At 35.9% G+C, this 27,255-nt stretch overlaps 3 protein-coding genes and 1 non-coding gene across 5 annotated transcripts; 2 read left to right on the forward strand and 2 right to left on the reverse strand.

The window, feature by feature from the left end:
- The first annotated feature begins 15,300 nt into the window (after positions 1-15,300).
- On the forward strand, positions 15,301-16,775 carry LOC130742393 (uncharacterized). Its single transcript, XM_057594495.1, has 2 exons — positions 15,301-15,633; positions 16,041-16,775. Exons 1-2 carry the CDS (start codon positions 15,385-15,387, stop codon positions 16,443-16,445), a joined length of 654 nt encoding a protein of 217 aa, XP_057450478.1. The 5' UTR covers positions 15,301-15,384; the 3' UTR covers positions 16,446-16,775.
- A 1,664-nt stretch (positions 16,776-18,439) lies between these two features.
- On the reverse strand, positions 18,440-18,521 carry TRNAS-AGA (transfer RNA serine (anticodon AGA)). Its single transcript has one exon. It is a non-coding gene; the product is annotated as a tRNA-Ser (tRNA).
- An 875-nt stretch (positions 18,522-19,396) lies between these two features.
- On the forward strand, positions 19,397-22,243 carry LOC130745506 (universal stress protein PHOS32-like). Of its 2 annotated transcripts, none has more exons than XR_009021794.1 (3): positions 19,397-20,324; positions 21,662-21,731; positions 21,939-22,243. XR_009021794.1 is itself a non-coding variant. In XM_057597801.1 (3 exons), exons 1-2 carry the CDS (start codon positions 19,547-19,549, stop codon positions 21,667-21,669), a joined length of 786 nt encoding a protein of 261 aa, XP_057453784.1. In that variant the 5' UTR covers positions 19,397-19,546; the 3' UTR covers positions 21,670-21,703; positions 21,939-22,243. The 2 variants fall into 2 exon arrangements, 1 of the variants encoding a protein (XP_057453784.1); XM_057597801.1 differs by having other exon boundaries at positions 21,662-21,703.
- Positions 22,244-24,491: 2,248 nt separating this feature from the next.
- Positions 24,492-25,244, reverse strand: LOC130742397 (B-box zinc finger protein 32-like). Its single transcript, XM_057594497.1, has one exon. The coding sequence runs from the start codon at positions 25,046-25,048 to the stop codon at positions 24,647-24,649; it is 402 nt and encodes a 133-aa protein (XP_057450480.1). The 5' UTR covers positions 25,049-25,244; the 3' UTR covers positions 24,492-24,646.
- Between the last annotated feature and the right edge of the window lie 2,011 nt (positions 25,245-27,255).

A 27,255-nucleotide genomic window follows, 5' to 3' on the forward strand; every position in this document is an offset into this window, starting at 1 on the left:
AAATAAATAAAATAGCACTATGCTCCGTAGTATCTAACACGGGTGAATGGTCACTTTCGTCCCTAAAGTTACAGGAGTCGGGCAAATTAGTCATTATTCTATATAAATGTCGCCTATAGTCCCTGATGTTGTAAAACGTCGATCACGTTGGTCCTTGCCTCTGCTTCCGTTAGTGAACGTTAACGGAGACGATGGTTTGGCACGTTAAGTGTCATAATGGACTTGCCACGTGGATTTAAATATTGGGGAAAAATTTAAAACTTCAATTTAGTCCTTGACCAAAATCCCCAAATCAGAAAAGCATCAATCTCTCCATCATCTTCATCCTCCTCATCATTTTACCCAGAAAAATTAATTAATTGAACAAGATAAAAACTCTCCTTATTCTTCAGATCATCAAAAAAAAAATTAATTTCTTCATCATCAACTCATTCCCACCACCTTCATTTTCACATCTGAAACTTTAGAACCAAAACCCATAAACAAAATAACCCTAAAATCACTTTTTTTTCCAAAATCCTCTACCGAAACCTTATTCTTCTTCATAGGCCACCCCCTCACTTTCTTCCTCACCACTGCTATCACACTACCTCCTCAGTCAGATCGACCCATAACCAAAAGGGAGATGAAGTGAATTGCAGTCAAGCCTCCATCGTAACCTTATACAACCCTTCATCCCCTCTAGTCACGCGACCTGCAAATCTGGCGATGCAGCGATGCTCTCTTCACGAACCTTGCAGATCCGGCGGTGACAAATAGGCATGGGTCTAAAGATGGAAGCTAGAGTGGCGTGGGAGTGGTGGGTTTGCAAGTTGAAGAGCTCTTGAACAGGTTAGTGAACAAGGTCATGAGTTCCTTTCCTTCCTTCCTTCTTTTTGCTTCATGGGTTCCTCAAGTGGATGAAGATGAAGATCTGAGCAAGGTCATGGCTTGTCAAATCTGGATGTTGGGTTTGTGTGTTAGGGTTTTTTTGAATTTGGGATTTTTTAAAATTATAATTATCACTGTGATGGAAGTAATGTGGATTTGGGCACCTCTTGTTGTTTTTTTGTTGATTCAGACATTATCAAAAGAAAATTTAATATTGGTTTCTATATTAGCAATTCACGTGAATTATGCAGAAACTGATTTGTGTTTATGTATATGATGGGGAGTGGGTATTGATTTTTGTGGTGTTGTGGGTATTGGAATATTAGATTTTGTTTTGAATAATGATTTTGTCTTTGTATCTCTGTTATTTATATCTCTGTTAGATCTTGAGTCTTTATGTTGGAAAGGAGATGGAAACACCACTGTTTAAATTGAGGACATGAAATTTGTGTAGTGTGAGATGTGGGACAAAGCTTCATGCTTCATCATATACGGAAGGTGATGGGCAGTGGAAATCATGGGAAATTGTGAAAATTTGTTCCTTGGATTTTCAATTTGTTCCTTTGATGGAGGGGGGAGATGAATGAGTTGATGATGAAGATTTTAATTTTTTTTATGACCTGGTTCATGAATGAGATGATGAAGAAGAATGAGATTTTTTTATCTTGTTCAATTATTTTTTCTGGGTAAGATGATGAGGATGAAGATGATTGAGAGATTGATGCTTTTCTGATTTGGGGATTTTGGCCATGGACTAAATTGAAGTTTTAAAATTTTCCCCAATATTTAAATCCATGTGGCAAGTCCGTTATGACACTTAACGTGCTAAATCATCGTCTCTGTTAACGTTGACTAACGGAAGTAGAGGCAGGGACCAACGTGATCGACGTTTTACAACTTCAGGGACTACGAGCGACATTTCTATAGAATAAGGACTAATTTGCCCGACGTCTGTAACTTTAGAGACGAAAGTGACCATTCACCCTATCTAAAGGCAATGATGAGGAGGTAAGGTGAAGTAGGATCATCAAGATTGGAAAACACCTCCTTGTACTTCGTATTGGAAGAATCTGAAGAGATATACAATCTTCCTTATCGAGTGTCTTCTAGTTGAACCATGAGAGTTAGGGTTAAACAAGATTGGTGGTGGGAGTCAAGGTCGTGATTTGCACTCTTAAAATGCTAGATCTTGTAATTTAACCTCTAATAATGACAATATTTTAAACTCCCATGTTATGTATGACACAACGTCTCTAGTATCACGCTTCAATTTTAGCACAATGTGTACGATACCGTTGGGTGTTTATTTTTCTCATGCATTCTCTTGGGTTATGCTCCGTGATAGACTTTGTTCTCACAAAGGATACACATAATAATGATAGGCTAAGTGGGGGAGAAGCCTTAGTCATTGTTATAGTGACCCTCTATGTAAGACCCTTTATTTTTAATATTCAAATATTATGTATTAATATTAGTATTTCATGGGAATAATGATAATCAGTAGAATGTTGACTTGTTATTTGATCTCGACTTATATTTGATTGGTGTGTTATTTTGGTTTTGGGAGAATTCGATTACATCTCGAAAACGACGCGTTTCGCCTAAAGCGAGATTTATACACCAATTAATTTTTTTAGTGAAAATTAAATATTTTTCTTATCATTACGATAAAGTACTCATAATTTGGTTAGTTTCGACTGTAATATTGTTAGGTTTCATTAGCAGAGCCCGGGGAAGTTTTCCTTGACCCGCAAGTGGTATAGAGGACTTCCGGGTCACGAACAAAAATGTTCGGGACTCTGTTTCGAAATTATGTTTTTCCCATAGTCATTCTTGTGTCGTAGGGAATCTTTTTCTAAAAAGAAAGTTTTCCCAAACGCTGAAGAATTTCGGGTCGAAAACGAGCTGATCTCGGTGCAAGTTGGCCCAAGATATTCTAAGGGCTAAGGAGATATTTTCTTATAGGTGGGCCACCTAGGAACACATGCCAACCCCTTGTGGAGGGTCACATATCCAATTGTGTGGTGAAAAAGAGAATTTGTCTCTTCACCACACAATTAATCCTCTTAAGTGTATTAAAGAGAGGAAAAAAATATTATTCGCTCCATTCATAGAAGAGGTTGTGAGTTGAGAGGGGAAAGGAGAAGAGAAAAAAAATTCTTCTTGATTCTTTTTTATCTTGAGATTGAATCTTTGGAACTTGAAGGTGAAGTGCTTGGAGGTTGTGAAGAGCTTCTCAAACCTCTTCATCATCTTCTTCTTCAACACTTTCTCTTGTGTTTTATTTGAGTTGAGGTATGTATGGCCCCCAGCTTTGAGTTAATAGGCTTAGGATTATATTTTTATGGTTAATTTCTCCTTGGAACCTTGGATCTTTGTTGTTGTGTGGATTATTGCATGAAAAGGGGAAATCCCCAAAACTTGTGAAGCTTGAAAACTTGTAAATGATTTTTTACTTGATTTATGCTAAGTGTTTTCACAAATATGTTTGGATGGTCTTTAATTTGAGAAATATGGAATCAATTTTGAAAAACCTCAACTTTGCATTTTTAGGGTTTATTCAAGTTTGTATTTTTGGATTAAGTCTTTTGAAAGAGTAATGAGTAGGGCTGAGCAGCGGGAGGGGGGGTTCAGGCTCATTTTGGCCTTACCGATCAAAATCGAACCTAGCATATCTTGGTCTGTGGCCGGTCATGATCAACATCGATTTTTTCGGGTTCAGGTTCGGGCTAAGTCGGGTGGCGGGTTGTGCAGGCGGTTCCGACCATCACCAAACACATAGGGTTAAGAAATAAAGATAAGAAAATAGAGGAGAATAATGATTAAAAAAATTACAGAGAAATGAATAAGCATGAAATTGTGATTCTAGAACAAAGAAATACAAAGCATATTATTAACAAAAAGTTTACTCTCAATCACCACCACAAGAGATAAAAAGCTCTCATCTTGCAAGGTTTGTCTGAAGATGATGAACGATATAACTTCCCAAACTTCTTATCGAAGATGATGAGAGAACAAGAGGTAGGGAGAACAAACCCTATACTATGCATGGGGGAAAATGGAACTTCTTTTCCTCTTGATGGTGGTGATGGTGCTCCCTCAATGACGTCGTGGACTCGGTGGATAAGACATGCTTGTGAGGAGGAAAAGGTCCCTGGCGGTTTGAGAGTGGCACGGCGAGGATGAAGGAAGAAAATTGGGCTGAGTTTGTGCCTTGTAAGATTTAGGGTTGTATTTGATTTTTTTGTTCAGATGAGTAAATGAGATGATATAGAGAGAAGAGGGAGTGAGGAAAGTCATGAGAGAAGAAGAATTTGTCTATTCATTGGTAGTAGTGTTTTTCTTTTTCAAATAAAAAAACAAATCAATTAAAACAAGCTTTGGAAAGTGCATAACAGTGGAAAGCATGCCAAGCTAGGGAAATTATGACTACCTGTAGTATAGGTACGCAAAAGCCAAGACAGAGAGGGCACATGCTAGGGGTGTACAAGACCCGGCCCTACCCGCCAACCCGTCCCGGCCCAAGCCTTTAGGGCCGGGTTCAACCCGGTCCGATCATTAAAAGAGACCGGGTTCGGGTTGATCTTCGAGTTACCCGACTTCGGGTAGGGTCGGGTTCGGGTTGACACTCGGGTCACCCGGCCCGTCCCACATATATATTTTATAAAATTTTAATTTGTTATAATGATTAAAATGTGATACATGGTGCTCAAATTTATCTTATACCATGTAGATGAGATTAAAATGTTTAACATCTACCTTATGAATTGAATAAACGTTGGTCAAACTATGGACACTTTCATGCTCTAACAAAAGAAAATCATGTGTGTGTATTATGCATATGTGAGACAAGTGAAGAAATGATCAAACAAAATGTAAACATCTCAAGTGCAATAGATTATGAAATAATTGGATCCTTTCAAGTTATTTCTTCTAGAAAATAGTTCCAACTTATAACTCTTTTAGTATGTTATTATCTTTAAATTTTACAATTAGTATCAAATAGTCTTAAACTTATTGTCCCTCGGGCCAACCCGGTCCCGTCCTACATAGACCCGTCCTAAATTGGACCCGCATAATGTCGGGTTGCTTCGGGTCTAGGGACGGGTTAGGGTCTATGAGTTGGCCCGATCAACATTTAGGGCCGGGTTAGGGTTAACCAAAACCCGTCCCAACCCGTCCCTTGTACACCCCTAGCACATGCTATGATGGTTGCAAGTTGGCTACGATTTGTATATTATTTTTTGGTCGGTTCGGGTTCTGATGGACTAAAATTTCCACACTCGAGGTCGAACGTTTAACCCGTAGTTAACTGACTTTCTCAATCCGAAAAAATTCGAACTCGAATTAAACCACTCGTGGACGGCTTTTAATTTCCAGGTTTCTCGGGTTTCGGGTCGAAATGAAAATTCTTCTCACCCCTAGTAATCAGCATGTCTTGAGCTTCTAAAAATAGCAAAATTGATGTATGATTTTGAAACTTGAGATGTTTGTAATTCAAGATAAGCCTTGTATTGAAGTTTAGTTAATGAATTAGCCATAGAAATGCCATGAAAATGACTAGGATTAAATTAGCTTTGGAAGAAAGAGTTTGGTTCGATCCCTAAGAACGTTGGTGTGGCCGTGAGCATGCATCATGTTTGCGGGGGGGGGGGGGGGGGGAATCTCATTTTTAAAGTCTATAATTGATGCATGATACTAGGGTTTTCAAATGGGAAAGTTTGGGTGTCAGAAAATGTTTTTGAAACTTTCGTTTTCTCTCTTGGCCACAAGCAGGGGCAGACCTACTTGTTAGTGAAGGGGTTCAGCCTGGAAAAAAAATTGCACTTAACCCCCCATATTAAATTTATTTTTTGAACCCCCTGAAAATTTTAAATTATACTAGTAGAACAAGTTTTGCACCTATTTGCACCAAAGACCCACCTATTTGCACAACTATGACTTATATAATTTCTGATGTATAAACATATTAAAGTTGTTTTTAATTATATTTTTATCGATGTGTTCATTTGAAAATTTGAACCCCCTAACCTAGGGTCCTGGATCCGCCACTGGCCACAGGTTAAGTATTGGCGTTGATTGCTTTCTCTTAGAACTCTTTTAAATTAGATTTTGTTTCCTTGTTCTAGGGATGCAACGCTTATGCACTACTACTTGCGAAGGTAAGGGAAACTCAGCCCTAGAAGTCTTGTATGCTTTAATTGAATTTCTTGTGGTTGAGATGAAGGTGTTTTAGTTTGATTGTGAATTTGGCATGTTTTACTCTATTGTACGCTTGCTAAATTTTGTAGGAATATAGCTGGTTTAATTGATCACCTTATTGTGTACATGACATGAATTGCTCAATAACCTGCTTGAATTTTGACACTAACACTTGATTTTGTTGATATCTGGATTGGTTCTATGTTGTTGGATGTGTTGTCATCTATCTTGAACTAAGTTGTTAGCTTATTTATCATGTCATGGATTTAAATTTGAATGAAATATTCATCATTTATGTGGATTGATTTTTTGGGGTTAACCCTTTCTATTTGCTACATGTTGTTTGAGCGCGTAACGCTATTAGGCGATGGACAACCGTTTGTGAAGCTTAACCAACATATGAGTCGAAGGAGATCTTAAAGACGGTGGAGTAAAGATGAGATAGGAAGTTTCATGTTTTTTTCGTGGGCTTCATTTGAGGCTTCTTCGCCGTCCGAAAAGCCTGTTTACTGAAACCTTACTTTTGCATTAAGTGTGTATTTCTTTTAATTTTCGGTTATATTATTGTGGATTACTTTTCGGTTATACTACTATCTTTTTGGGTACTGATTTCGTAGTTAAGGATAGTCATGTTGTAAAACTTACAATTGAAGTGTTTTATCCAGCAAGGCGACAGATGCACTTGCTTTAGTGATGATAAGTTTTTTTAAAACTGTAACGTTTTTAGAAGCGTGAAATAGTCCTTAGATTTGGTCAGTTACTAATGCGATTCCCCAGTCGAGAAATTGGGGCGTTAGACTCTATGGTTACAATTAAACATGACTTCTTCTATCCTCGTAATTCTCTTTTATCTTGTATATTGGTCCTCTTCCCTCAAGCCAATGGTTCACTCTCTTTCTCTTGTATTGTTGCGATCATTTTATTCTTTTGAGGTTGTGAGAATAATGGGTGCTTTGTGGAAGTTTTCTAGCAGTTTATCACCCCCATAGATCTAGCAGTTTCATCACAATACCGACATAATACTCCCTTCTTATCATTTGTAACCAAGCTCTGCATAAATACACAACTACTACAAGTTTTGATTGGCTACATAATCAAAGAGTTCATATATTGAGTACACATTCAAATCATATGGGAATGTTATGGATTAGTTGTTAACCCCCAAAATGATTATAATAAACAAGAGTAATCAAGATAACCAACTAGGATGGTTTTGCATTAGAAAGAAATTTGGATGGTATAAACTGAAATTAGTATCCAAAATCCAAATATCAAACTAGCATACCATAGATCAAACAAAACAATAAAGACAAATCAAATGACTCAATGGTTACTTATCATAGAATCAAATACTCCCTCGTTTCCTATATATAACTCCATTTTTATGAAAACTTTAGTCTTCATTACACTTGGATCAAAATTACAAGAGGTGTGTCAATTTAGATTTACTAAGTATTATCTAAATTTAAATTATGCATTTTTTTTTCAAATTAGGCAGGTGAAATCAGCTTAACACACGAGTTCGACACCTGTGCAAGATAAAGGGACTTCTGGTTTCATGTAGTTTGGTAGGTAGCACAACAAGCCTTTTACTTGTGACAATTCAGTTTATGAAATTTATGCATTTGCTCCAAATGAAAACAGTAGGTATGTTAGTGATTGGCCCTGATCTGGACAAATTTCGTGAATTCCTTTTAATTTAATTTTTTTTATTTTCTCAAAATGTTTGTGCATCAGTGGATCTATTAGTTGTATTCTTTCATATCAAGGCATTTACATATCATATTTGGTCCTGAGAGCAAATATTCACATTGAGAAATAAGTGAATTCTATCGCTGTAAGATATTCCCTAAGATATGAATTTGTGTTGATTGTCTGTAACATGAATACATGAAAACGTTTATGTCTTCATGTTTGGTTAGTGCATTGCAATGGTTACCATACCTCTATCTTTAGTTATCTAATTTTTGGTTTTCTAGATCATGGTTTTCAAATTGAGATTTGTATTGTGAATTGGAAAACCCTAACTTTTGAATTGTGAATGTATCTTTTAATATATTGATACAAAAAAAAAAATTAGTCATAAATTGTATAACAAACTGATATATCATATAAATATACTTCATAATAATCAAACAATCCTAGCCATAAAAAGAAAAATAGTTGCTAGTTACACAAAGTTCAAGTGTTCAATCCCTAAAAAAACATCAATAAAAGGACAGAATGCAAAAGAAAAGTTGAACATATACCAAGTAGCAATAGAAAATGGAAGGGAAAAGACAACCAAGGTGTGATAAACAAGAGAGGTGGCAGTAGGGAGACCAAGTAGAAACCTATATTGGACTTAAGTGTAACATGGATGCAACTTTGAATTGTAAGATTCAGTAGCGAATCAGGAGAAGATTTTATTTTGAATTTTTTTTCTCTTTCGGACAAAGCATATGGTTCTTTTGTTTGGGATTCTTTGAAATAATCCATATGTTGAGATTTTGGTTTGATTAAATTAGAGGGAAAACTTTATTTGATACAAATTTAATGTTTTATTAAATGGTTGTGTTATTTATATTTTGTGTAGAAGGTTATTTGATGGAAGATATGACAGTGTGAATGGAAATAGCACCCTAAGCTCTTGAAGGCTATCTAGATAGAGAAGAAAGTGTTCTTGCAGGTACACAAGCAGGTTACTTTTATTCCTTAATTTCTGAACTTTAGTGACACATAACAATGTAAAAAATGGAAGATATATGCTACTTCATATTCTAACCTCATGTCTGTGAGACTGCCAAGTAAAGGACAATGTGTAAAGGATAAGAGAAACATATATTAGCCTATATTTTGTAATAGTTTTATTCTTGCAGTTCCTTTCTCTCTTGTGTGGTACTTTTCATAATGTTGTATAACATGCAGTTTTACTAAACTTTAGTGACACATAACAATGAAGAAAATGGATGATATATGCTACTTCATATCTAACCTCATGTTTGTAAGACTACAAGTAAATGATAATATGTAAGGATAAGAGAAGTAGATATTAACCGTGAAGAAGATGGAAGATATATGTTACTTCATATCTAACCTCATGTTTGTGAGACTACAAGTAAATGATAATATGTAAATGATAAGAGAAGCTGATATTAGACTGTAGTTTGTAATTGTTTCAGTCCTTTTCTCTCTCATCTGGTACCTTTTATAGTGTAGTATATAACATTCAGTTTTAATTTGCAGCGGCTCCTCCTCCATGAGCAGCTCCTGCAGCTGTTTCTCCCCCATGAGCAGTTCGTGAGCTTCACCAGCTGCTTCTCACCCATGAGCAGCTTCACCAGCAACTGCTTCTCCTTCATGAGCAGCTCCTTCCCCTCCTCCATGAGGGTGAAGGGCAGCTTGAACTTGGATAATCATATGTTGTACAATCCAATACTGTTAAATTGCTTGAGCATGTGCTATGACACCTTGTGCTATGATATCACCGGTAGCATGGATTGCATTCATGTAGGCACTATGTTCAACAAATTCCAAGTTGATTCTAAATTAATGTAGTTCATCGAAAGTTTGTCTTAGGTTATGTATGACAACGACATTTAATTGATGCGATGATGTTCCTAAGTGGTTCAACACTTAATTTGTGCTGGCAACACCTTCTACAACTGTTTGGAATTGGGGGTGGTTTACATGCATTGTTTACCCCATTTGGCTGAATGTGTCTTTAAATTTTGACATATATTTTAGTAAAACACGGTGAAATTTCTAAATCATGAAAATAACCTGAATCAATTTTATTTGAAGAAACATTTTATTTCAGTGATTTTTCTTAAATCAATCTCAGCAAAATAACCTAGATCAATTGTATTTCAATGATTTTTCCTAATTCAATCTCTGTAAAATAACCTAAATCAATCTCATCTCAAAATGTATTTCTATAAATCACGCGTGGAAAGTTCCTAAATCTCATCAGAAATATTTATCGAAACACAATTATTAACCTAGGTCAATCACCCCAATCCCATTGTCACACAGTTCAATGCAGCAAGGAAGAAAATGAAACGACTTTGTTTGATTCGCATCCAAGTTCGGATTTTGCGCATGAGGAAGAACTAGATCTTGTGAGGAAGAACTAGATTTGGTAGTTTCACTTGGAGACAGTGATGGATTTAATGAGTCTCGTGGGTGTAGATGGCTATGCGAGGGGGGATGTGGTAGTCGCGTGGGCGCAGGTTGGAGAGAAGGGTGGTTAAGAGACAGAGTTTGAAGTTGGAAAGGAAGCAGGTGAGGTTGGGGAAATAGGTGTTATTGGGTGAGGAGAGGAAGATGCTCGACCTGTTTCCAACCACTCTAGAACTTTCTTGTTGGTTTTATTTTTGTGGTTCAAAGCAATTTGCATTTGCTTGCAATTTGTTTCAATCTAAGGCTTTGTAATCTCTTTGTGCAAATCGTGGTTGGTTGGAAATTTAAATGTGCAGGCATGCAATTTTGATGTTTGGTTTGGAATAGTGTCATGTTAATCTGTATGTAGCCCATAAGCAAAGGCATATTCTAGAAAGTCTCATCATTCCAAAGTTGTTGATTCAAGAGGTTCAGTTACTTGCTTTGGTTGCCAGTGATGGGGAGGAAGGTTGGAAATTTTAATGTGTAGACATGCAATTTTAAAGTTTGGTTTGGAATAGTGTCATGTTAATCTGTATGTAGCCCATAATCAAAGGCACATTCTAGAAAGTCTCATCATTCCAAAGTTGCTGATCCAAGAGGTTCAGTTACTTGCTTTGGTTGACAATCCAAAGGGAGGAGAGAGGGTGGAGCATGTGAGGGTATTATTGTAACATGACTTTTTTATTATTTTTTCAGCTGGTAACTATTACTTAGCTTGTTATAACAGGTAAAATTGACTCTTGTATACCTAAGATGCACTTGCACCATATAAACCACCGTAAATGCAAAACAGAGTTACAATACTTTGAAATACACAATGGAGCATGACACATTCATTGAAAGTAGAAAGATACATGTCATCGCTTAGTACAGAGAAACTTCGTCGCGCGAGAGAAAAAGCGTTGAATAGAGAAAATGTTGAGTTTCCCACGAAAATGTGAAGTGTGTAATTATTTGATTTTTCCTCTTTATGTAGCGCTATGTTTCTGTTTGTCTCACAATATTTAATTAATTATGGTAGATACAATTTGATTAATTAATTAAGAAAATGTTACAATACAAAATTACTTCCTCCGTTCTTATATATAACTCAATTTTACCTAATTCTTTGAGATTAAGAAAAGTAGTTACTAGCAATAAATTTGTAAAAAAATTATGAAGTTTCCTAGATTACCCTTATTTAATAACCTATCAACTTCTCTCTCCAAGTTAATATTTCATAATCTCACCATCTCTTTTGTATTAAATATGAGGGTGATTTTCTTTCCAAAAAAAATATATTTAATGTTTCCTAGATATTAGAATATTTATGAACAAAATATTTTCACGAAAAGTAACTTATAATAATGAACAAAGGGAGTATAACATAACTAAATTAATTGATGAGAAGTGCTCCATTTACTTCAAGAGTAAGTCTTTAAAGTTACTTCAAATATTAACCATTTATTATATTAAAATTCAAAGGCTAAAATTCATAACTAATTTGCCTCATGTGATCTAACAATTGAGAGGCAGGAACATCGACAAATTTTTCTAGCTTGGGACAACCTTCTCGCTCTGCTTCGCTGATCGGTAGGGGCTATCCTCAATAGAGAAACCACTGAAATAGGCAACAATTGCGGGCATGAGAGTTTGACGGAGGAAGGGGCGGAAGGGATCCTTACCGACACAAACGGTGGCACTCGTCGCTACCTTGTCCCCTATATAAGAGCTCCCCTGTCAGTGGTCGCTTTTGTGTCTTTAGTGATTCCAACGAAGGTACCTTGGATTCCCTCATAAGACAAGTATGTTTCTAAACTTATTTTGAATTTCACTCTATTGTTCCCTTTGTGGCATATATGAGATTGTAGTATTTCTTGCGTTCTGGTTTTAAACATTATTGATGTGAAATATGACATTATGTGCTATCTCCTTCAATAACATGTAACAAAGCATTTTGTTAGAGTTTAATACAACTTCATTTTGCATATCAAGTACTTGATTGTTAGTGCAACTTCAATTAATTAATTAAGAATATTAGGGCTTTTTTACACGCTATGGCGCAAACAAGAGTGCGAACTCTTGTATTTTTTTTAATGCTAACAACACTCTATTTGACATTCTCTCTTTGATTTAATAAAATTTAGGCTAAAAAGCACTTTTGGCCCCTGATGTTTTAAGTTTGTGCAAATTCTGTCCCTACTATATTTTTGTCGATGTTTCTACCCCTCATGTTTTCAAACAGTGCATCGTCTACCCCTCATGTTTTCAAACAGTGCAGTGTCTACCCCTGACGGAGGGGTAGACGGTGCACTGTTTGAAAATATGAGGGGTAGAAACATCGACAAAAATAGATAGGGGCAGAATTTGCACAAACTTGAAACATCAGGGGCCAAAAATGCTTTTTAGCCTAAAATTTATGTAAGGTCCACTAGATTACATGAGTCTCATTCTTAATTTAATGAGAATACATTTTAACCCATTAAAGAGAAAAAAAGAGTCTGGTTAGTGGTCATTATCATTATCTTGTATTATGTTTCCCAACTATCATATTTTGTTTACATAGTATCATTCTTTTTTTTTGTTAAACAGAGTATGTTTCACAACTATCACATTCTCTTTTATTATCTTATATTCTATTGTGATCTGCTGTTTGTTTGCGCCAGCCAACATTGTATGATAATGAAAATTAGTCCCTTATCATATATCCAGTGGCGGATCCAGGACCCAGGGTTAGGGGGTTGAATTTTTTCAAATAAACACATCAGTAAAAATATAATTAAAAACAACTTTAATATGTTTATACATTAGAAATTATACAAGACATATTGTACAAATAGGTCGGTCTTTGGTGCAAATATGTGCAAAACTTAGTCTACTAGTATAAATTAAAATTTTAAGGGGGTTTAAAAAAAACTATATAGGAAATTAAGTGCAATTTTTTTTGTTCAGGGGGTTGAACCCCCTCACTTATAGCTATAGGTCCGCCCCTGCATATATCATATTCATCATATGTAAACTTTATTCTAAGAGGGGAGGTGAGTTAGAAACTAGTAGGATATGATAACAAATTTACATTTTTTCCAATACTCTAACCCCAAATTAAAATTAAAATTTTTATTAAAAATTGAACTAACATACAAATGGTAAAAATTGGTCTTACTCATAAAAATAAACAATTTTTAACTTATCTCTTGCTACTACTGCAAGGGCAAAGGGACCAAGGTAGACTACTGTGGTCATGGTATGCCCTCAATTTTAGTTTTTCATAGAAATACTATACAGGAAAAAACTTACATCAAGTTGCTTATCTCCATTTTGTCAAGTTTTCTATACTTTAATATTTGTCACTTTAAGATTTTGACACATATGTTAACAAATATTGTCAATTGTTTAACGCTTAGTGCGAACACCAATGACAAGTGGATTAGTCATTATTTTCAGCGGTTGATACATTGAGCTCAATAACAAAAATAATTCTTGTGACACTTGGATCGAAATAGTTCACCGTTGAAGGGTGAACACCAATGACAAGTGGATTAGTCATTATTTTTAGTCAGTATGCCTTTCCTGTCGATATGCCTTTCCTGCTACAACAAAGAAATATGATTCACCTCCGCCATCGCTCAACCCTCGACGACTTTGGTTTAGAGCTGCAATGATGAGTAAATTTCATCGTCGTTCCTTCTTTTTTGTGAAATCACATGAGGCAATTAGTGATGAATATGAGCATTTAGATTGTAATATAATTAACGGTTAAAGATTTGGAGTAACTTAGGTAGCGTTTGATGACGGAACGGAACATGACAGAACAGAACGGAACGGGACAGAACAGGATGGAGCAGGACAATAATGTTATGTGTGTTGTGTTTGGTAACTCCAAGTCAATAGAACAGAACCATGATTTTAATTACATATATAACCCTGCACGTTTAATATTTGATTGAGGAAAACAAATTGAACTCAATTGAACATTTTGCATAGAAACCGTTTGTTATTGCTTACTTCATGAAATAATCACTTATTTCTTTAAAATAATCACTTATATATTGTTTAAGTTGTTTCAATATGCTATTGAAAAAAGCAGAAACCTAATTATCTATTGAAGCTATTTTAAGTGTGTTTGTTTAGAATGAAAAATATTGGTTTTTAACTATAATTTTTTATTTTATTTTAAGAGATTTTCAGAAAAGCATAAGTTGATTCGTGTTTGACTACTCTTATTAAAATCACTTTTTTTATCTCCTCTCATCTATCATCATAGATTTTCATTATAAGCTAAAGTAACTGTTTCAAATAATCTGTTTTCAGCTTCAGCTGAAACAAACACTAAAAGTGATATCTTGATTAAAAAAGTGATTTTTTGATTTTAAAAGTGATTTTTTTTATTTTAAAAGTGATTTTTTGATTAAAAAGTGATTTTTTGATTAAAATGTGATTTTTCCGAAATAAGTTGAATCAAACGCAATCTAATGGACTCGTCTATCATTGTTTACAAAAATTGATTTTACTTTTGAAAAAATAATTGATTTTATTTTAAGTGATTTTTTTTGAAAAAGTAGATTTTCATTTAACTTTGTCTATAAATATAATAAGTGCTTTCAATTTTAGAAGTGATTTTAAACTGTTTAGATACATAAAATTTCAAATATAAATTAGGGGTATTTTTGAACTTGCAAAAGTTTTAAGAGAGTGTTTCGTTCTGTTCCCTTCCGTTCCACCCTTTTTCAGGGAACCAAAGTGTCTCGTTCCTGGAGTCTTTTGTTCTGTTCCGTTCCATCTTAAAAACATGACAAACACAGAACGGAACTCATGTGTCATGTTCTGTTCCCTTCTCACCTGTCTACCAAACGCTATCTTAAGAAACTTACTCCTAGAGTGAGTGAATCCCTTATTTTTTTTCTTAATATTTCTCTGTTTTTCATATCATGTGACACATTTTCATATCACACCACACCTCATATCTCTTGTTTATCTCACTTCAAACGGACCCAAATCTCAAACCCCACCCACATGCACTCTCCGTCTTTGCATAGTAGTGTAGAAAATTAGAACTCCCTTCATTTGCTCAAACACCTCCTAATTATGCCATGCTCACGTTCTTCACGTCCCTCATTTTTCTCGCAATCCAAACACTCCCTCCTTCCTCGCCAACCGTCAAATCCCAACCGCCACCAACCACCTCCGAACATGCCCAACAACACAGGCCAACGTCGTTATTTTTCCCACTGTTTGCCACCACGTCGAAAGCCCAAAACCGTCGACCCGCTCTTCTCTTACATTGCCGTGGCGGAGAAGCAGGGCTCGTTTTTACAAACCATTCTGTCCTCGGCTTGCACGGCGGCGAAGGGTGAAGGAAAAGAAAGTGCATGTCGTCGGAGAAAGATAGGGAGAAGTTGTCGCCGGGCATTAATGGCGGCTTTGAATCACACATCATTGGTTAGTCTTAGTGCAGGTTTTCCCACATAAGTTTGAGTTTGACTAAGAATCCTAATTGTTGCTTTTCCGTTTTGAATCACAAACGTTCAAGCAAAATGAAATACACACATTATAGAGCCATACCAATCTCATGTTATGGTAATTATTAATTTTTTTTTTGTAATTTTCAAACACACTGCAATGATTGTGTTGTGCAATTGATGGATTTGAAATTATGTTCTTTACACTTTGTTAATTCTCTAATTTAGGTTTTTCACCATAATCCTCAATTTGAATGCATGCATGCTTGTGGTAACTAACCGTTTGGGTCAATCCGTCAATGTTATCTGTTTATAGTGTATAATGTTGGTTGATGTTGACATGCATGTATATTAAATTTGTGGATAACTAGTGATCATCTTTTACAGGGCAAGAAGATTGTTAAAAGTAGAAAAATAAAGAAGGATACTGCTTTTTCCAAATCAAGAATCGGCAAGTTAGAAGAAGGTGATAGAATCTCTAACATAGAGCAGAAAACTACTACCCCTGCATTCACCGTGTATTCATCATCATCTTCTACATGTTTAAGTAGTTCCCAAGGTACTCTGGCTTTGGTGTCATTTCCAATGAATGGATTTGGGGTGAAAAAGCAGAAGCAATTAGATGTTAGAGATAGTAGAAAAGGATATTTTGGATCCACAACGGCCATGTGTTTGCTTCTTTTGACTAGTCTTCTGGTGTTGATTCTGTGGGGAAAGTTTTGTGCTATACTCTGCACTTCAATTGGGTTCTTTGTGGTGCCTCATCTGGGGAGAAAGTACATGATCAAGTAGAGGAGCCATAGCCAAGCCGAGGGTAGAGCTTCTATATATGTGTCAAAAGCCATAGGATAAGATCTGATGGTGGTAGTGGTGTTGGTGATGGAGGGCAGCGGTGGTGGCAGTGGCAAAGGGGGCATAAATAGATGATTAAATATTTTTAAGTAGTTTTTATGTCACAAAATTATTAAGTCTTATCTCACCTTTGTAGATTTGATTAAATAATCCATCATATAATATAAGATTAGATTGATTGATAAGTTAATATAATACAATATTAACATTACACAAACTAATAAACTCATATTGTATTGTATAAGCTTATATTATCAAATATCATATGCTAAATGAGCTTTTTAATGCTCTTGTTTATATTTATTTATAATATTTTCATAACAAAATTAAATAACCGAAAATTATAGTTAACGGAAAAAAGAAAACTGTGTTGAGCATGGTCTTTAATATCATTAGTACCCTTAAGATTATATTAAGTTATCCTTATAGATACTGTCAAAAAAAAGTTATCCTTATAGATTTAGAATTAGAATGTGCGGTTGATTCGTTAACACTTCGAACATAGTCCATGCCTGAAATCTGAATACATCTTTATCTTCTTCACTGTTAATTTTGTTTTCTTTAGTAAAAAAAATCTATAAAGATAACTTATAGCTTATAGCTTAATTCCGACAATAGTGACTATGTTTGACATGCCATTTCAACTAGCTTATAGCTTATTTGACTAGCTTAAAGCTTATTTGACTAGCTTAAAAGCTCTATAAAAATGTTTGGTGAAGTAACTTATTTCAGTAGCTTAAAGCTTTAAGCTATAAACTATCTCAGGTAGCTTAAAGCTTAAAGCTTATAGCTTATTAAATATATTCTCATTTTTATCCTTATTATTTTATCAAAATTTCACCTTTAGCCTTATATGTTTTTTATTAAACCTATTTACCTACTCATTTTCCGATGTACCAAAAATTTTTTTTATTTACTTATCAGTTATCACACTTGTCTCATATGTACACTGTTCCCGCACAGAAATAATTACTACTTTAGAATAAAATAAATAATTTTATATTACAAATTACAAATTATTTGTTTTATTCTATTTAATTTAATAAAAATATAGAAAATTAAATAAGTAAAAATTAATATTATATTTTTAAGATGATAAATAATTTGAGTGAAATTAAAATATTTATAATAATTTTAATATTAATATCATATAGGTATTAATGTGAAAATAAAGTAACGTTAAATATAAAAAGAATCATACAAGTGTGTCCTTTTGTAACAAAGAAAAAAATACAAGTGTGTCATTTTATGTCATTTTACAATTTCAGCTTGTTTAACAACTAGTTTGTTATCAAAAAAAAAAAAAAAAACAACTAGTTTTACCAAACACTTTTGTTCAAATTACGTAGCTTTTCAGCTATCAGTTATCAGCTTTCAGCTTTCAGCTAGCTTTTCAACTTTCTACTAACTTATCAGCTAAACGTGCCAAACATAGCCAGAGTGAGATTAGAAATAATCTTCCTCTCCATCGAATTTGAAAATTTAGCTATCATAATTCTAGTTTCGGAAGTGCTAAATAAATACTAAAATTTTGTGTTTCAGACATTAACCATCCGAAAGTGTATTTGTTTTGAACCTATGGAAGATCAATTTTTGAAACACAAAAAGTTTACCTTCTTAAAGTTCAAGTTCAAATTCTGAAATTGCAAAATAAATATGGTTCCAAAAGTTTAACATCAAAAGCTAATATTTTATGCTTCACATGTTAACTTCTGGAAGTATATTTGTTTATCACTTTAGTAGTTTGAATTTGTGAAACTCAAAATTCTGGTTCTGATAATTAAAAAAAAAAAAAAAGTTGTGGCGTTGGTTCTCGACAATAACTTGCAAAAAAGGCAAATAATGTTTTCAATTTTTTTATTGTCCAAAACCAACCCCTTATATTTGATGATTTGATCACCAAAGTCCAAAACAATACCAAGAAATTAAAAAAGCGTGGACGGCAGGATTCGAACCTGCGCGGGCAAAGCCCACATGATTTCTAGTCATGCCCGATAACCACTCCGGCACGTCCACAAGTTGATGGTAGAGATTCTCCTGCATAATACATATTCGCAAACATTCCCCGCCAGTCTCGGTTCATTCAAGTCAATACAAACTACCTTCAGAATCTGAAAATGCTCTATGCTATGGCGTCAAATAAAAAAACAAACCAAAACCAAACATTTTTTAATAATAAAAAAATCATCAAGTTGCTCAAAGGTCAATTGTATCATGTAAACAGAGAATGATGAAAATTTTGTCAAAGATAGTAAAGATACATTGCATCCTTCCAGCTCGGTACACATAGCAGTAGGTAAGAATGGATAAAGCAGAATCTTCTAGCAAGTTGCAACCAACAAACATCATTATTTTCAAATTTCAACCGTACATCCATTCCCATGTTCCCCATAAACAACTCTAACTACAAACAAGGGGCTTTCAATCCCCTTCCCTATAAACAACTCAAACAACTTCTCAAACACTTAAAAGTTAAAATTAGACTAGCTAAACTCCTTAAACATTTAGTTCAAAATTTGATACGTTAGCCGTGTATATGAGAAGTGATTTATTAATAGTGTGATATACCTATTTAATGTGATCTTAGAGTCTTGAGTGAATTAGTCTCATAATTGCCGACTGTTTTTTTTTAGTACATTTGCACCCACCAGAGATTTTGATAATTTGATTCATGGACCTCCCTACCCTAATTCATATGTTCCATAGCTCTTACCACTTAAGTTATCATTCGGGGACACTCGCAGACTGTTCGAATATACTCGAAAACAAAATACAAAACTAAAAATTAGACAATGACACTCCATTAGACATTTTTTTGTTCAATGAGTAGGCCCAACCCACATAAAACTAAGCCCAACTTACTCTCTTTCTCTCTCTTTCTTCCATGTTAATCCAATTGGCAAGTTAGCTTAATAAAGAAACACCATCCCCTTGATTCACGCAGTTCCCTACTGGCTACTTCCTAGTAAGCACGAAACAAAACAAAGCATCTAGAAATCTCTCTTCTCTGATTCTCTCCCTTTCCCTTCGCAAACCAAAAAATGCAGCCCCAGCAGAACAACCCACCCGCACCCGCACTGGATTCTGACCCGCAACTCCCACAAATCAGAATCCACCACCCCTCCTCCCCACGCCACCCTTCCACCGCCGCAACTCCCACCCCCACCGCCGGCGCCCGCCGCAAGATCGGCGTCGCCGTTGACCTCTCCGATGAAAGCGCGTACGCTGTACGCTGGGCCGTACAGCACTACATCCGCCCCGGCGACGCCGTGATCCTCCTCCACGTCAGCCCTACCAACGTCCTCTTCGGCGCCGATTGGGGCTCCATCGACCTCTCCATCAACACCGACCCTAACTCCGAGGAGGAAGCTCTCACCTCCGTCAACGACCACAACAACAACACCGGCGGTAGCGGTGGCGGCAACAGCCTGAGCAAGCGGAAGCTGGAGGATGACTTCGACGCCTTCACCGCCACCAAGTCCGCCGATATCGCGAAGCCGATACGCGACGCGCAGATTCCGTACAAGATCCACATCGTGAAGGACCATGACATGAAGGAGCGTCTCTGTCTCGAGGTTGAGCGTCTTGGACTCAGCGCTGTCATCATGGGGAGCCGCGGGTTTGGCGCCGTCCGCCGTGGTAGCGACGGGAAGCTTGGAAGCGTCAGCGATTACTGTGTTCACCACTGTGTCTGCCCTGTTGTTGTTGTTCGCTATCCTGAGGACAGGGATGATGCTGTTGTTGCTGATGCTGTTGTTGCTGTCAAAGAGGGTGATGAAGGAGAGGCTGTCATCAAGCCTGTCTCTGAACATAAGAAAGGTTAGGGTTTTCAGGTTTTTACTGAGACTTTTCAATTGAATTTAGTTTCTTGCTATGTTTGGTTGTAGTGCTTGAATCATTTGTATTGGTCTTTCTATTTTTGTTGATCAGAGTGATGAGAGGTGCCTCCCAACTGGGTGTTGATTTTGACATTTGAATATGGATTGTGCTGCTTGAGCATTATTCAACTTGAAAGGGTGGGTTGGGATTTGTGTAGCACAGAAATGATATTTTGTACATTGTGTTGAGATAAGTGGGAGATATGATGAGTGATGTGTTAAAAAGAAGAAGAGAGAGGTGGAAGATTCGTGTAAAATTTAGGGGGTGTATCGACCTTAGGTTCTATTCTCCCGTGAACAACAGAGGTTTTGGTTCTGGTAATTGGTGGTTGATGGCTTCCGGATATTAGAATTGAGTCATTTGATGGATCAAGGGAGGTTCTATCTTCAATTTTTGTGTGGATTTTTTTTGTCCATGTTAGCAGGGACAATTAATGTGTCGTCGTGATTCATGAACTAATTTGAATAGCATATTGAGTGAGTGAGATATGGATTTTCAAGGGGCATAGTAATCGATCATTAGTAGTCTAGTAAACCACTCTGATGGTATGAATAGGTTTTATTTGTTAAGCTTGTGATATGTTTGGTTTGCCATATGATCGATGATGTGTGGTTTTGCAAATGCATCCAAATCATTCATGAATTAGTTGGACGAGGGCTTCTCTTAAGCTTGGCTTACATCAGGGAGCCACCTTGTAAAACAACTGGAATCCTTCTGGTTTTGTTAGCAGAGTGAGCCATGTCTATAATTGGAATCCCTTGGAGGCACCCTTTGTCATCTTTCTGCAATGCATTGCAAATACTAAAAAGTGATATCAAGTGACTGGATGTGGTTGCTTACGTTCATTTTACATGCTTGATCAACTAGTTTTTATATTTTTCAATAGTGTGCTTTTCTGATTCAGAGTAAATTCACATTGGACTGGATTTTTAAAATTTCTGAGAGAGCTTCGTGAAAACCATGGTGATCATTTGATGAGCTTAGCAAGAGAATTTTAAAATTAGTGGCTCAAGTGCTTGAGTAGTTTTAATTGCAATTCATGTTGGTTTTGTCATGCCATATGCTATAGTATTAGTCTACTCTGGATGATGGTGAAAACTGGATAGAGTTCTGTTTAGTATGAATTTTATATTGCATTGCTTGGATAGAATGTTGATTCATTGAAATAACTTCTTTCTCTCAAAACTTCATTTTACCTGTAATTGTGCTTTATTGATTTGATTTGATTTGAAAACCAGATAGGGTTCTGTTTAATATGAAGTTTGTGGTTTTTACAGAGGATTAGCTGGAGTCAAGTAATTATTCAACAATCTCTGCAGGTGTGCTCTCACAACCATTTTGTCCCTCGTATGTGCATTTGAATGTTCAAATAACCATCTTTATAATTGCGACTGTCTGGGATTCTACCTGTTGGTCTGGCCAGTAATGCTTAAGACCATTAGATTTATCAGATTCAACACTTGTTGGTGCACTTTTTCATTTAAGCTTTCCTATGAAAATCCTTTGTAAATTGCATGCATCTTGATTTTCTTTTCGTTTTTTATTGGATCGCAGAATGTAGCTGATCCGTAAGGGATTGGTGGAAATGGTTGTAGAACTCTTTCTGTTCCTGTCAGGTTGTACTTAGAGCATTTCCTGCATGTGAGAACTCTGGAAAGATTATGGATTATTTTGTATGGTTTGATATGAATGATCTCGGTTCCTTTAGGCTGTTGGATGATTGTTTTTGGTTCCGAAATGGTATATACTCTTTCATGTAGATGTAAAAGTTTGTCCGTGACTTGTTTTGGGGTTATTTTCCCAATTTGTATGTGACAGATCCGATTATCTTGATGAGTACTTAGCTAGATTTTAAAGAACTGTGTTGATGGAACTGACTCTATTTTGGGCATTTGTCAGGTTAACCATTGTTCAGACTTCAGAAACATGAACTAGGTTAAACTATTTTTTATAACGATTTCCAGAGTATGGTATTAGGCAATCTGTCAGAAATTAAAATTCTTTTTCTGAACATAATATTTCTATTTTTTGAATGGAAATTCTTAAGGTAGTTTATGGGCATAACATAGAAGTTTAGCTTGGCTTGATTTGAAGTTATCTGGTTTTAGGTCTGAATGTGATGCAACTGTTATGCATGTTTGAGGAGAGTTTTAATATTTTGTCAACAATATGAACATCTTTTGTGATCAATAGACTTAAGTTGGGTTGACTTATAGAATAGTGTTTTGCTAAGGGTGTGAGTTTTTAGGGGAGGGGAGGGGAAGGGGGTTAGGAGGTAAGCCCTTCCCTAGTTCCCTTGTTTTCCAAAACCCTCTGATTTGGGGGTATAAATAATATAACTAAGAGAGGGTTTTTATAAATACCCAAAGCCAGGGCCCTATTTAAAATCTCCCAATGGAGGGTTTCTCATAAGTCTCGTCCTTCTCTCCCTCTTCACAAACACACCCTAAAACAACTTTTAAACTGGTTGAGAATGTAGAAAAAGGTTTGTTGGCGGTGCTGGAGTTCACTGTCTCTGGTAATTTTCATGGCTTGAAAATTCCCAAAAGGGATTAATCTTTAATTGAGGAATATCTTTGGTGCAAAAAAGAAGTATTGATTTGCTAATTGCTGCTCGACATTTAATATGGGCCAAGTTGGCTTGCCACATATATCTAAGCCTGTTTTTGTGAATTATTTTGTTTGAAGAACTTTTGTGTTTGATGGCAAATGGGGAAACAAACATGCTAAGATATTATTTCACTCACTTGTCTTATGAATGGGTTATGTCGTGTAGAAAGATACTACCATTTTGTATTTGATTTTATGATTATTTTACTCAGTTGTCTTATGCATTAGTTAGTTTGTAAGAGTTATGAACTTGAGTTCTGTCGGTTATTGAACCATAAATTTTAAGTTTGTCAAAAGAAAAAAAACCATAAACTTTTCTTAGGCGTAAGGCATTAACCATGAATTGCCTCACCTATTGTTATCTCCATTTAGTTGTGTCTCTTATCAAACATCTCATATATGTAATCGTAAAAAATACTTTTACAGTTTTACCAAGTAGTTCAAGTAAACTAGGAGCAAAATAACTATTTATTCTTAAATAAACACGGTTTGAATTTTTGTTGGACAATCCTATGGTTGGTCTAAGGATTATAGACATCAATATATATAAATGCCAAGGCAAATATAGCTATCAATTTAAAGTTGGATGAAAGGTCGAAGCTTTTCATCAGAGCTGGAGCTTGTACAGTGTGACTTTGGTATGGGGATAAGTCTCGGCGACGATGCGGTGCTATTGGAACTTAGAAACATGACACATGGCATTCAAAGAGACGACATCGTTGGTGGCTTATGACAGTGGTGGGCTATGGCTAAGAGGACCACAGTTTTAGACAGTGAAAGATCAGACAAGGGTGCGAACTACATTGAAGTTAATTTAAGGGTTTAAAAATAACTTCACACTTAAAATATTGCATGTATTCTCACATGTGGTTGGTTCAATTTTTGCATGTTTAATTCATTTTATTAAGATATTGAGTTCTAGTCATGTGTATGGGGAAATAAAAAAGCTATCTCTACCAAATGGTGAATATATCTCTACTTGAAGTCTTGAACAATATTACTTCGTGTGTATGATATCCATTTCAGACATCACTTTTGCGAATCAAATTCAAACACTAGCTAGAATATGTCATTCAAATTCAATACTTGAACATAAATAACCACACGACCTAATTAAGCTACATGACAAGCATAAAATTCAACCGCATCTTCACCGGCCAACAATTCCCATCTCCACGTAGGCACGTACAACTCTACTCTCCCAGAAAGGAAAAAAAGAACGAGATAATGGCAAGTTGAAAACCATAAAACACAACTCAGATTATCCCACTAATTAAATTGTATTTTATTCAATTATCTTTAAATTCTTTGTCACGCACCTATCGCATATGTTACCAAGTCCCACTCAATCAATCTGCCTTCTATATACACTGTATTCTTACTACTTTATAGCCCATGACAATGTGTTGGTGCTAAAAAAGCCAAAACATCCACAACTCTTCAACTGCTAGCCACGTATATTTGTCACCACTGCACAATTACGCTAGATACGTCACTACTACAAATTGGAAGATAGCAGCTATTGTCAATCTGTTACTATAATTGGATAATTGATAATGCATATAGTGGGTTACAATGCCTGGCGAAAATAGAAGGACGAAAAAGATAATTATGATATCTGAACTGGAAAAGTTACTAACGATCTAAGATAATTATGACATTGGCACTACTTGGTTTTCTCCACCTTCTTCTTCTTCTGATTCTTCTCCATCATCGTCTCCGTCGTCATCATCGTCATCATGGTGAGAATGAGAACTATATTCTCGATCATCATCATCATCATTATTGACATAATCATCATCACGGCGGAGCCTGGCGGCGCGTCGATGGGCAGAGCAAGAATGACAGAAGGAGAGAGTGGGAGTGAGCTTGGGACCTGAGGCATTCCATGGGGTAAGAGAGTTGCAGAGAGAGCATAAAAGGACCCTGGAGTGCTTGGCCACCAAGAAATTCGCACTGTGAACTCTAGCGTCACAACCCCAGCATAGCTTGGCTTGGTCAGAATCGCAGAGTATCGCCGCTCTCTTCTCACACAACGAGCAACACTCCTCCATTTTGTACTTCTTCTTCTTCTTTCTTCCTCCTTTTAAAGCAATTTGGTCCTTAATTAACTAATGAAATAAGACGTAGTAACAACTAACAAGAGTACAATTTTGGAAATGCATCCACGAACCTTCTTTTCTTTCGTTATGGACAGGGTATGGTGGGTAACACGGATTTTTCTTCTTCTCTTCTCCCTCCTTTTGGTGATTCTTGGGTTTTAAAGGTACTACTCCCTTAACTTATTTTAGAGATAATATATAATTCTGAACGAATGTCATGCGTCATATATGATAAATTTATTTATTTTTGTTAATATTGTTTGGAATGGAAGTCTAAACGATTGTGAAACAGTACTTACAACATGTGAGACTACATTTTATAAAGTGGTACAACAATGCACAAATACATAAGGAAAATAATAACAAGTATGCACACTCAACTTGACACAATCAGCATAAAACATTAAGTAATTAAAACCCTAAAGATTATACACAAGACCCTAAAAATCCCAAATTAACTGATAAAATAAATGACTTCGTGTATATATATATATATATATATATATATATATATATATATATATATATATATATATATATATATATATATATATATATATACCAAGAGGGGGTCGGAAGCAGAAGGAGGGGAATGAGAAGAGGATTAAGAGAAGTAGGACGCCACCACGGAGGGGCTTTTTGCAGAAAATTAAATACAGGAATTAAAGCAGGAGGCTCAGCCTTCCATAAACAGAAAAATAAAACTTGCAGAAATTAAAAACAGGAATTAAAACAGGAGGCTCAGCCTTCCATAAACAGGAAAATAAAACTTGAACAAGATATATATTACATAAACATAGATTACAAAACTGAAACTTAAAAACTGAAAAACTGAAACTTAAAAACAGAAAAGATTGAAAGAAAGGAAAACTGAAGGAGAACTTACAGAAGGAATTCTCTCAGTGTTTCTCTCTCTAAACTCTCTATCTAAGCTCTATCCAAAACTCTCCTTAACAAGGTTCAGAATGAGCCTATTTAAAGAAAAGATTGGGCACTGTTTGAATAGTTCCGGTTGAATAGTTCCGGTAGACGGTACTATTTGACTGGCACTATTTGCTACAGTAAAAAGTCAATTTTACTATTTGCTACAGTACAAAAATTGAATTATTACAGAATAAAAATGATTACAAGACGACAAACTTAGCAGAAGTCATCATCATCTGATTCTGTGGTTTGGACAAAATCTGACGACCCAAGAGAGGATGGCTCGGAGACTTTGTGTTGAGGGGCCTTTGAAGATGAGGCTTGCTTAATTGGTTCCTTCAATAATTGAAGAGCAGATTGAAGATTTCTTAGCAAGTCTTCTTCTGTTGAAGCTCCTGCAAGGGCCGCTGTGATGTGGGCCTTTTGATTTAGCAAGAGGCTGGTTTGCGGACTTGCATGCTTGAGATATTTCTGGTTGTTTTTGAACCATTGAATTACTTTATCCTTGTGAGCTTTGGAAGCATCAAAAGCCTTCCACCACTTGATAAGGGCATGTTTGTTGAGAATTGGTTGGGGTTTGGCTTTAAGACCGTACCTCCAAGAGAATACCCAAGAAAGGGAAAAGATTGTATAAAAGTTTAAACAATCAGGATAATTGTTAAACTCTTTGTCCCAATGTTTCAGGAAAAGATTGTATCCCTCCAGAACTTCAGGGGGAAAGATTTCAGTAGTTGGACCAAAGAAGCTCCACCAAGAATGGAACCAAATTGGAAAGGAATATTTGTTTGTCCATTTGAAGTAAATGAGCCAAGAATGCTTGAAATTTTGGTTTTGCAGGCCAAGGATTGTAAATTCCCAAGCTTTGATGTAATCCCAATAATTAAAACCTATAGGGTCAAAATTCTGGGAAAATTTTCTGTAGGTGTTTGGATTGGGTCCAAAGTCAGTGGGACGAAGGACACGGAGAATTTGGAGTGTGGAGTGGGTAATTAGGGAGTTGTCATTTTTATCCCTAAAATGCTTAATATCCACACTGTTTGTATCAACCAAGATAAACTCATAGAATCTCTGGGTTTTGTTTGGGTGGATTGGATCAAGATAACCAGGGAAAAGTTTAGTACCAATTTTATTGGCGAGGTTCCCTCCTGAATGGTCCCACCATTCTGGTTCAATCAAGGTTTGGAATTTGGAGATAGTTTTGGTCAAATATTCCGATTTTGGGTTAGATTTGGTAA

Source organism: Lotus japonicus, chromosome 3, assembly GCF_012489685.1.
Source record: "Lotus japonicus ecotype B-129 chromosome 3, LjGifu_v1.2".
Lineage (NCBI taxonomy): Eukaryota > Viridiplantae > Streptophyta > Magnoliopsida > Fabales > Fabaceae > Lotus > Lotus japonicus.

What these genes read in the sequence shown, in the direction of transcription:
- LOC130742393 (XM_057594495.1), top strand. Translation starts at nt 15,385, where the DNA reads ATGCCCAACAACACAGGCCAACGTCGTTATTTTTCCCACTGTTTGCCA. An exon ending in CTTTGAATCACACATCATTG is followed by an intron (nt 15,634 to 16,040) that starts GTTAGTCTTAGT and finishes CATCTTTTACAG; the next exon opens with GGCAAGAAGATTGTTAAAAG.
- LOC130745506 (XM_057597801.1), top strand. Translation starts at nt 19,547, where the DNA reads ATGCAGCCCCAGCAGAACAACCCACCCGCACCCGCACTGGATTCTGAC.
- LOC130742397 (XM_057594497.1), bottom strand. Translation starts at nt 25,048, where the DNA reads ATGGAGGAGTGTTGCTCGTTGTGTGAGAAGAGAGCGGCGATACTCTGC.